This window comes from Wolffia australiana, chromosome 18 (assembly GCF_029677425.1).
Source record: "Wolffia australiana isolate 7733 chromosome 18, ASM2967742v1".
NCBI lineage: Eukaryota > Viridiplantae > Streptophyta > Magnoliopsida > Alismatales > Araceae > Wolffia > Wolffia australiana.
In genome coordinates, this window is record NC_135852.1 from 4,806,914 (window position 1) to 4,818,245 (window position 11,332).

At 39.4% G+C, this 11,332-nt stretch overlaps 2 protein-coding genes across 2 annotated transcripts; both read right to left on the bottom strand.

Moving 5' to 3' along the window:
- Window positions 1–2,097: 2,097 nt before the first annotated feature.
- Window positions 2,098–7,100, bottom strand: LOC144715195 (uncharacterized). Its single transcript, XM_078590107.1, has 9 exons — window positions 6,892–7,100; window positions 6,583–6,832; window positions 6,334–6,483; window positions 5,501–5,558; window positions 5,223–5,315; window positions 5,021–5,119; window positions 3,406–3,497; window positions 2,616–2,675; window positions 2,098–2,539 (listed from the first exon to the last, which is right to left on the bottom strand). Exons 1-9 carry the CDS (start codon window positions 7,035–7,037, stop codon window positions 2,273–2,275), a joined length of 1,215 nt encoding a protein of 404 aa, XP_078446233.1. The 5' UTR covers window positions 7,038–7,100; the 3' UTR covers window positions 2,098–2,272.
- Window positions 7,101–7,754: 654 nt separating this feature from the next.
- Window positions 7,755–9,783, bottom strand: LOC144714960 (uncharacterized). Its single transcript, XM_078589788.1, has 7 exons — window positions 9,565–9,783; window positions 9,063–9,464; window positions 8,647–8,781; window positions 8,525–8,567; window positions 8,299–8,373; window positions 8,072–8,186; window positions 7,755–7,985 (listed from the first exon to the last, which is right to left on the bottom strand). Exons 2-7 carry the CDS (start codon window positions 9,326–9,328, stop codon window positions 7,861–7,863), a joined length of 759 nt encoding a protein of 252 aa, XP_078445914.1. The 5' UTR covers window positions 9,329–9,464; window positions 9,565–9,783; the 3' UTR covers window positions 7,755–7,860.
- Between the last annotated feature and the right edge of the window lie 1,549 nt (window positions 9,784–11,332).

Below are 11,332 nucleotides of genomic sequence, written 5' to 3' on the forward strand. Positions count from 1 at the left end.
CTCAATGAGACAACGCCATAAAAATCACCAATTGGACTACTAGACTTGCTAGGAAAGGGACTAGCAAAAATTTTGAGAAGCACAAATAATAATTTGTTCAACTCAAATGCTGCCATTTCCAATAGCCAAAATAACTAGGAACAAGATATTTGCGCTAATAAAAATGAGAAATACTCAAAACTAGTGAGGGTAAGGGATTCATGAAATTCTACTGATCTACTTTTATGTGCATTTTATCCATGTTTCCAATATCATTCAAATGGAAGTTGCTCATTCGATATTTTGCTTAGCAATATTGGGAATGAAACTTTGGGAGTAAGTGTCGTAAAAGCCAGATTTAAGTCTCCATCTTTTCATGATGGAAATTATTTACAAATGAAAATTCTTTTAAGTGTGATACTTCATAAAAAGTTCTATTAGATAGTAGGTATCATATTATGAAACAAGTAGGAGATTTTATGGTTTTGAGCCTTGTTTGGCCAGATTTATAAAGTTACACTTTCCATTATACACTAATGGACATTTTCTGGAATTAGGATAAATATTTCTTTATTTCTAGGAAGATCTCAAGGGGTAAATTGCATTCCAAAGCATGAAATTCTTAGGCAGATTTTTTTTGAATGAGAGATTCTAAGGCAGATGCCCAGATACACTTTATTTTTAGTTGTTAGACCTGTTGTGTTTTACAAAAAAAACTACAATGTATTACTCCCATAGTATTGGTGCAACGCTTGTTCTATTATTTGCATTGGGAATGGACGATGAGAAAGATCATTTAGAATAACGTTTTATAACTTTAATTGGAGGAAATGACATTTATTTAAATAAACTGTTAGTATAAAACTTACCATAGTCAGCTTCATGATTATAATGATGATCAAAAGCTTTTGAATGTTAGGTCATTTGATTTTAATGCATTATGTCCATTCAAGAACTTGAATGGACATAATGCATTAAATAGCTAGTTAAAGAATTTATTACACATACAAATAGTATACGTCATTTCACATACAAATAGTTTCATGTTGAACCAATTTCAAAGATCATAGGCATGAATGTTTGAGACTGAGATGTAAAGATCAAGATTGATGCGATATGGCCAATGATAATTTGTGCACCATGTTTTGGAAGCTGGTCCATGGCCCATCCAAAAATCATAACAAATATAACATTTTCATTAAAAAAAAACAAATATATCTCAATGACCTTCAATACGGAGGCTGAGGTGGAGTTCCTGTGATCAACCTTTGTCCATATTTAATAGTCACAACATAGAGAGTCCAGCAAACAGTTTTCATTGTCCTCACACCAAAAAGAAACAAAATTCCACCACTGTTGAACGTATTCAGATATGAAAATCAAAATAAAATTTGAAGTTTTCTTGCTCCAAGAAGCCTACGTTGGATGTTTTTACTTGCATAAAAATGAGCACAAAATCTGGTGCCAATCTCTAAAGAAGAAAATTCAAAATGAATATAATTAATTGATAGGGTTTGAAGAGTTCAAGCCAACATTTCAGTTCTACCCATCACTTCGCCATTTTGTTTGAACATAGTTCTGTCAATTTTTTTCTGAATTTCTACATTTAAAAATCAGTCCCAAACCAAGATAAAATGCAAAGATAACCTCAATTCCCGGAGCCCTAACATCCTCTGCTTTTGATTCCTAATTTTACTCATTTAATCCCGCTATTATAAATCATAAAATTGATTTTTTCAAAACAAATCAAATCGTAAAATTGTCATGACGTGGTTCAGCAATAATCACTCAAATCAAATATCCACAGAGCGACAGGACCAGAGATAAGATGAAGAAGTTGGACTCAATGAAATCCATTAGAAAATCTAATCCAACAGAATAAAAATGCAGAAACAACTCATGTACCCTATTTTTTAAATGCCACTCCGAAACCAAGAAAAAGGTCCGTCTCGGAGAGGATAAAATATAAAAGAGAGAAAGAAGAAAAAAACAAAGCCCTAAAGAAATAAAGAGAGCGCGAAAGAAAAAAGGTCAAAAGAAATGGGAATGGGAACAGAAGCAAATCCTAAGACCTAACTGCAGTTGACCCTACAAAATACAAATTTTGGACAGGAAAAATATGAAAGAAAATCAAGATTTTAGGAGAAAGAAAAAGTTCTGTTGTTCTGACCTTCTTCTTGCCTGCTGCGCAAAACCAAAGAAGGATTGAATGGAAGGCCATCCATGTATGGATCAAAGAAGCTATATTTCGTCTTTAACAGATGGAACAAGACATCATCCATTCTCCATGCTTTCAACCTTGAGTCTTCTTGTTGGGGCTCTGGAGAGAGAAAACCCTCCCCTCCTCAGAATCCAGTTCAAAAGAACCCGTTGAAGTGCCCTGGCTTGTCAATGGAGCTCCCAAACTCTCCCCTCTGCTCTCTTCTGCACCGACGGAGTACGGAGACGGCCGTAGAGAGCCATCAGGGTTGTTCCCAACTAGGGTTTTGTAAATAGATAGTGCTTGCGCGACCATGGCAGATGGGTGCCCGGCCGGACTCGGTAGCAGCAAAGTGGTGCCCTGTTTGAGTTTGACTCTCAGGACTTGGCAATTGAGGGGAGAAAATAGTTTTAATATAGGTTTTTAGATATCTTACCTCCTTGGCAATGTTTCCAAATGCCTTGATATATTGCTCCGCAATTCTCAAACTCGCGGCCTGTCCAGGAGAGAGATGAAGTTGATTATTTTCATTTTGTTATGAGATCTCTGGTCAGGATCTATCAGAAATAGAGAATATGATTGAATGAGGGAGAGATGAAGAGGATCTCCTGACAACTCTCTTCATGTCTCTATACATTCTCCCATATAACCCTATGTAGACACCCACGATGTAAGGGCTCTAAGTCCAGTAATAGACCCATTGAACTTCCTATGGATTTCATACTGAGAAACTCCCAATGTGACTATACATTTACATTTCTGATTCTGAAATCCATGCATTGCAATGCATGCAGCCTGAATCAGTGAAGCAAGTACCTGGGAAGATCTCCAAACAACTCGTTACATGTCTCCATAAATTCTCCTATTTGACCCAATATAGACACCCCATACCTTATGACCATCATGTCCTAATGGGTTCCTATTTTTTTGACACTAAGAAACTCCCAAAGTGACTGTACTTCTACATTTATGGTTCTGACACTCCGAACATTCCAATGAACAGATAGAATTGGCGGCCCCAAAGCTTTTGGAGGACCTACCGACAGCTCTCTTCATGCCTCCATGCAACCCCATATGGACCAGCAAATCTTATTGGGCCAGCCAAGTAATAAGCCCACTAAAGTTCCTATCGTTTTAATTTTTAAATTTTTTAAAGTGCTTAAAAAATATTTTAACCTTTTGGATTCAGGAAACGTGGAACGTTTTCAAAGCTTAGTCGCACATACCTCAGATCCTCCGTGCAGCTTTATGGACTCTGAGAGAAGTCTAAGGCCCTCTGCCGTGGCTCTTGACTTTGCTAGAATAGCTTCCGCTTCTCCTGAACGAGATGCACATCGAAAGAACAGAAGCAAAAGAAACGATGAAACAGTGTTCCATTGTGGCAAGTATTGTATTGGATAAATGGTAATAGACTGGTTAAATATTAAAAAACCATGAATCTTGTCAAGATAAAGCGGATTTGAAGAAAAGGGTAACGAATGGCAACAGAGAACGATTATATGCTCACTTGAACAATAAACTTGTTTAAAGAGACTAAAACCTCCAAAGCATGAAAATCATCGAGATTCGTACAAAAAAGATAGAAAGAAGAGGATAAACCATGGAAAACAAGTGGATATAATAGAAAGAACACGTTATCTCAAAGAAATTGTCTTTTGTGCGCAAGAAAAAGACACTTTTTATACAGTGAATAGCCATAAAATACAGCAAAAGAAGCAGAGAAAAAGTTTCAGAAGCTGTGAAATATTGTGAAATGAGATAGAAAGAATATTTTTTATACGAAGAAGACTTTCCGTACGCCTAGGTTTAATTGTGAAATGAGATATAAAGAAGATCTTTTATACGAAGAAGACTTACGGTATGACTGGGTTTATATAGTGAAATGAGATAGAAAGAGGATCTTTTATACGAAGACGACTTTTCGTACGACTGGGTTTATATTGTGAAATGAGATAGAAAGAGAAGCTGACGGGACGGATGTCGCCTGGACGATGACAGAGAGGCTGGTGGACTGGATGTCGCCACAGAGTGGCGTTTCTAGCAGGGTGGACAATGCTGGCGCAACTCAAAAATGGTTGGGCATCATCGATGAAGCAAACAACTAATTGCTCCTTGTCTGCCCTCCAATGAACAGAGATATATCCTTAATGAGCTTAATGATGCAACGGAGTGTACCAAAAAAATAAATTATGGGGATAATGAGATGAAAGGACGAAAATGCCCTTAATGAGCTTAATGATGTAGCAGAGTGTCCCAACTTTCTGTCTCAATCAGGAAATTATGGAGATGTTTGATAAAGTCCTCGAAATTTTTTATTTAAGAACAACGAATGCCATCGATATAGAGAAAAGAAAGGCCCCAGAGAAGTTCTGGCAACAGGGAGTCAGTTAGTACTAGGATAGCAATGATGCTTTTAAGCAATAGTTGGATAAAATAGAAAAAAAACAAAGTGAATGATCCACTAAGGCAGCGAAATGATTTTAGTGGGTCATTCACTTTGTTTTTCTTATTTATCCAATAATTAGATCCTAACGATTTTAGTCGATCATTCACAAAAATCCACTAAATTATAAAACTCATGACGATCCAATAATTGAGATGCAACGCAAGCTAGCAGATGGAAGTCCAAGATTATTCTGCCCAGAGATGGCACAACTGCGAAGTGGCTTTTATTACCAAACGATATATAGGAAAAGGGTTAAAAACAAAAGGGAATAGAATATAATTAAGTCGGACTTATAGCTATCTGTATAGAACTGGGTTAATTAAAAGAAAAAAACGAATGGTGGTTGAGGATCACAATATGATAGACAAAAAGGGATAAAGGATGGAGAAGGTTACCCTTGGCTCTATTCACTTGATCCATCATCGCAGCTTCTGATTCCAGTATCACTGCACTTTTCTTGCCATCCGCTATATTAATGTTTGATTGCCGTTCTCCTGAGAAAGTACGTTCCCAGTTACAATCGAAAACAATCTATATCTGAAAAAGAATAAACTAATACTTTTTCTAGTTTCCAGGGAATCGTCAAAGTGAAATAACCTTCAGATTCGAGAACCTGAGCCCGTTTTCTACGTTCTGCTTCGGCTTGCATCTCCATCGCCGCCTTAACACCCGGAGGAGGAGAAATGTCCCCTGGAAAGTTAGAAAGCTATCAGTTTCTGTTGGATTCAACCATTTACGTACTGCTCTAAAAACTAAAGCTGATAGCAAGGGTGTCACTTCTCCTCTAAAAGCAGAATGTTGTAATCCAACAGTTTCAAAGGTTTAATCGAAGGCACCATAGCCCCAATGAGACAAAGAATGATGAGAATACTTACGTATCTCATATCGCAGGCACTGCAACCCCCAATCTGTGGCAGCTTCATTAATAGCCCTCTATAACAAGGGGAAAAAAGAGATTAGATAATAGTGGGGAAAATACTAGATCAAAACTAATTTCCCTCAGATACTAGAAACAAGAATATCAAAAACAATACGATCCCAAATGAAAGTGCCAATAAAGTGAGCTTTTAAAACCGAGTACAAACGATTAGTTTCTAATAAACGAATCGTAGATGAAAACATGCATTCAGTACACAGGAAACCCTTCACTCATATCGCTAAATAAAATTGTTCGAACTGTCTCGTGATTTCTTGGTACAATGCATCAAATAGAAATTAGGGTGTGAGGCTCTATGAGGTATAGGGTTAGGGTTAGGGGGTTTGGGGTCTAGGGTAAGGGTTTAATGTTTACAGTTGAGGCTTAAGGTTTAAGCTATATGGTTTGCATTCAGGGAGTTAGCGTTTAGGCTCTATATGGTAGAGTTCGGCACTTAGGGTTTAGGGTTTTGGATTTAATATATAGGGATTGAATTGTAGGGCTCTGGGTTTTTAATGAGTAAATACTCTGCAAAAAAATAACGATGATATTCTTCCTTGTAACAAGGAAATATCATCCAGTACAACAAAATTCAAGGAGTAAACGGTTTTATAAAAGCCAAGAGCACATAAATTTGTATTCAACGCAATTAAAGAAATATTACAGCCCCCAGAAAGACCAAACCTTGAACAACGGTTTATCGGTTGATATTCTAGCTAGCTTTATAGACTAATTCCTGTTCACCGAGGTATTGCAACGATTCAAGAACACAAAAAGGGAAAAATTACATACCACAATGTTTTCGTTGAGAGTATCCCTTTCCGAAAACGTTTTGTCCAGCGTAATTTTCCCCAGCTCGCTCCTCATGGTAGTCTGGGCTAGCTTGATTACTGCAAAGATGGGATTCTCCACACCATAAGATGCCAAGAACGGATCAACAATCTGCCACAACAAATAAAAGTCCAAAAACACCTCAGCAAACTCTATAAAACCAGGCATGATTCAAAATATTTGAAAAAAAACAGAGAAGCAGCTGGGAACCTTGACATAAAGAACGCCGTCGATTAAGATGCTGACATTATCCTTTGTGATGGCGGACTGATCAGGAATGGGAATGGCCTCCTCCTTGAGGGAATGCACATAAGCAATCCGATCGACAACAGGGATTAACAAATGGATGCCAGAGCCGAGAGTTTTGGAGTACTTTCCGAATCTCTCAACCACAAAAGCCTTCTTCTCCGGCACAATGCGGACTCCCCAGTTCGTCGGCGGCGTCGGCTGGTGTTCAAATCTTCAACAAATGCTCATTCAGCTACACGAAACCAGCGATTAAACCATCAGAAAACGTACCTAGAGGCAGAATCCTCGCGACTTCCGCGGTAATGGCGCACGAACAAGACATCAGTATTCGACAGAATCCGATTGACAGAAGTTCCAAACATTGCAGAAGAATGGATCGATCTTGATCTTCGCAGCACCATCGAAGCAGCCGCCATGGCTTCTCTCTCTCTCTCTCTCTCTCTCTCTCTCTCTCTCTCTCTCTAGAGAAGCTCGTGCTGTAGCTTGGGCGGCAAGTAGAGAGAGACTCGCGAAAGGATATAGCTACTAAAAGAAGGCATTCAGGGTCTTTGCCGAATAAATTTACGAAATATTTTTCCTGCGCTGTGAATAATTATTCATATAGTCTTAAGCAATCTTTTATTTACTTTTTCAATCAAAATTTTTTGAAGAAATTTTAAATTGGAAAACCTGATTATCTTTTCGACTTTTAAGAGTATTCTAATTTAATTTGAAATTTTTATTTTAAACACTTTAACCTCCAATTCTCTTACCATGAGTTTCTTTCAGATATTTCAGCATTTATTTTTCGTTTCTATTATATTGTTCATGATTGATGTTGAGATTGTTGTTAGGAAATAATTAGTCGAGTAAAGTATTCTTCTGATAAATAAAAAATAAATTATAGTTTTGATAATTAATGTTTAGATTAGTATCAAAATAGCCCACAGAGAAATACACGAGGTCAATAAAAAATATCAAGCCAATTAACTATACCCAACTTTAATTCAGCAAATGGAAAAGAATGATCAACAAGTACAATTCACAGCTTTGCCATGGTAAATATAGCATATATCATCCCGCAAAAAGAAACTATTATGGCAATTAGAGATAATATAATAGTAGATAATTACTTATCTGTAGTAATCCAAGAATAACCCAAAAAAAGTTCAATATAATAAAGTGGATATTCTATACAGCCAAGTAAATATACCAATAATTTAATTCAGCAAAAAATTAAGATTCTCCGGCCGTTGACCATCAAGCCGGCGGCGTTGACTCCACGGTCAACGCCCTCCGCCGCGAGAAGATCCTCAGAGTCCCCTCGCTGTGGCACCGCATTCCGATGCGAAGGGCGGTGCCCAGACTCAACAGTATCAGCGCGCCTTCAACATCATTATCATCATCATCGTCATTATCATCATCATCATCATCATGGATAAAATGGATGATAGAGATAGAGATCATATACCTATCATTATATTGACAGGCAGGGCGGATACGCCGAGTGAGAGAGAGACAAACACGTCCAAGAGAAGGCCTCCGATGAGAATGCAGAGAGCAAAACACACAGGGCAAGCCCCTCTCTGCTCCGCAGATCATAAAAGGAGGAGAGAGAGATAAGCCCATGCATCATCATATCATAGTGACATGAGAAATAATGAGTTTTATTGTATGAATAATCCTCAGTTTAAATACCCTTTCATTTTCTGAGCTTAGTCGCACTTCTGACCCGTGGTGGACCTGGTCAACCCTCCAAACCGTGTAATTTTTCTGCTCCAGTAGAAAAAAAAATTAAAATAATGATGATCAATCTTTTTTCTTAGAATCGTAAAATCTCACACAAGAAAACAAAAAGGACCACTCTTGTGTTTATCAGATGAAGATTGTTCGAATATATTTAAATACGGAATAAAAAACTTACGCCAGGCCAAGACTTGGGAGGTGGGACATTTACTGCAATCTGCCTGCAGCGAAGAACAAAATGGGCACAAAATATTAAGCAAATAATGTCATGAAATCTAGATAATGATCGGATGAACTTACTGGCATATCTCGCATTTATTCGAACCTCTCGATTCGAACCAAGTCTCCATGCAAGACTTGTGAGCTTTAGACAGTTCACCTCGGCATTTGCAGCCGAGTTCTATCAATGGTTCATCTGACAGATCCTGACAGACTCTACATGCGTACAATAGTTTATCAAATTAGACTTACCCACCAACATTTCATTTCACGTTAAATTTTCCAGAAAGAAATTGGAACTAACGGAACTAGAATCAAATATTTGACGAAACTTCGCTTCAAATTTTCCCCACAGCAGAGAAAGTTGAAGAACAACTAAATTCTCAGTAAATTTGTTCTGCATGATCGGCGATAAAAAACCAGTGGAATGAAAGCTATTTGATATTGAATTACGATCGATCATGAAAGAGGGAAGAAGCCGATAGAACACGACTAACCTGCAAAGATCGTGATAGCTTCGGCTCCGAACCAAATCTTTTTTCAAACCAGTCTCAGGCGGCATTGCGAAATTGTTGCCACAATCAGGATCAGAAATTGACGACGTTTTCTGATTCTCACCATCCGACGATCCGATTACACCACTAGCGATGTTGCTAATCTCAATGCGGCACTCCGGGTCACAAGATTTCTCCTCTGTCCCGCCAAGATTCAAATTCGACTCATCAGGAACGGCCAAGCAGTCGCCGGATTCGTGTTCTCTCATCGATACGGCAGATCAGATTACAACTCGAGCAGAAATTCAGATCTCTGATCCTTGCCTCGCCTTTTCCACTAACCAAAAGCAGATCCCGGAAGCGGAATCGACACCAATCAATGCGACGCCTCAACTCGCCTTCAACCTGATTAGCATAACCGATCAAAACGATCAGAAAAATCCCACCTCTGATCTGCAAAAACAAACACCAAAAAAAAAAAAAAACAAATAGATTGAGGAATTACCGAGACAACTGAAGGCGATCCGCGCGGGTGTTCTTGGAGAGGCGCGACGAGCACCATAAGAGAGAGGTTAGAGAGAGAAAGAGAGGACATCGACAACAACGCACCGTGTGGAATCGCGTGCTCTGCTTGTCGTCTTCCAATCCGGAAGCGAATGACAAGAACACACCATCCAGTACATTTCATGCGGTTCTCCTTTAATTATATATCTCGAATCCATGCTGAAATCTTGAATATTCAGTCACTGTAGACATCGTTTTCGAGGAATTTGGTGGCTCCCAAAGCATCCCAATATTTATTTATCAACCGATAAAGGGAAAAAATAGCCTCCATCTGAATAAATAAACAGATCTGGAGATGAATAAGCTCTGATGAGATAGTTTTAGAGGTCCAGATTTAATATGGAGGTGTTGAGATTTCAAAACCACAGAGAGAATGATAGAGATGGAGATGAAGATATGGAGATATTGGCAGAGAGAGGTATGGGTAGAGATAGAGATAGACACGTGGTTAGAGAGAGATGTGCAGATAGAGACATTGAGAGATAGAATAGAGATGTCCAAGATAGACGTATAAAAGATAAAATTAGACATAGAAATGGATGTAGTGCATGGACCCAGACCGGATGGTTTTTTCGTCTTGGGACAATAATATTATTCCCACCGGTGGCTGGAATGGTAGACGATATGAAGTAAAATTTCATTTTATGATTTTTTCTTGAATTTTAAAACTTCTATAATTCTGAATGTCTATCGCCTTCTGACGATGCCAATTGTGACGGTTTCCAAGAGGATGGTGCCCTTGGGACGGTTTGCAGCCAAGAGGGTTTCTGGTGACTCCGATTTCCTACAGGACGATGCCCTGGACGTGTAATGCATGGACGCAGACGGGACTGTCATTTCGTCAGTGGATGAAAAAATATCCCGTCATGGAGTTCAAACAAATGATGGGACGTAGAATCCCCTGCCGATCTCTGGATGGGACGATTTTTTAATCCATGGATAAATAACCGGTCTGGGCCTTGGACAGCGGACTGGACAGTTTCCGAGTGGCCTAATGCAGACGCACGGTGGTCGGCGTACACACTGCTTCCTCCAGGGCGTCGGATGGGACGAGAATGTCTTGGATGGGACGGTTTCAGAGGTGTCAGGACGTGGATGAAAATATATGGGACGGGAGGATTCAGACAGACCTCTAAAAATGGGACATAGGGACGGTACGTTCTTCTGCCCATCCCGTCCTTCGTCCCCATCCTGGATGATGGTACACTATACCCAGACATAGGCAACGGCACATCCGGGATGTGACGCCCCGGACGTGATGGGACGGATGACGATCTGTGATGGACGGTGACAAGACGAAAGTTTCATCTTGTCACCGTCCCATCACGCGTCCTAGGATTTCGGAAAAAATCCGTCAGGTTCGCGTCACCATCATGGTTTGCGGTGTCCCTGTCATGTCCCCGTCGCCGGATGATGTCACCGTCACGTGTGACAGGAAAAACAACCATGCGGAGGAGAGAGAATTGGAGGGGCATATCTCCAATTATCTTTGGACGACATCCTTCTGTGCGCACAAATTAATGCAGGAACTTTTCTGCAAAATGCCAAGAAATGGAGTTAGCGACACCGCGTGGTGAAATCTCTGCTGTTGAAAAGCTTAAATCGAACGATTTTTAAGCTTTTTTGGTCATTTTTAAAAACCGTCACGGCCGTCATCCATGACGGACATCCCGTCACGTCACTCGTCCGAGGCCCTCCGTCACCGTCGC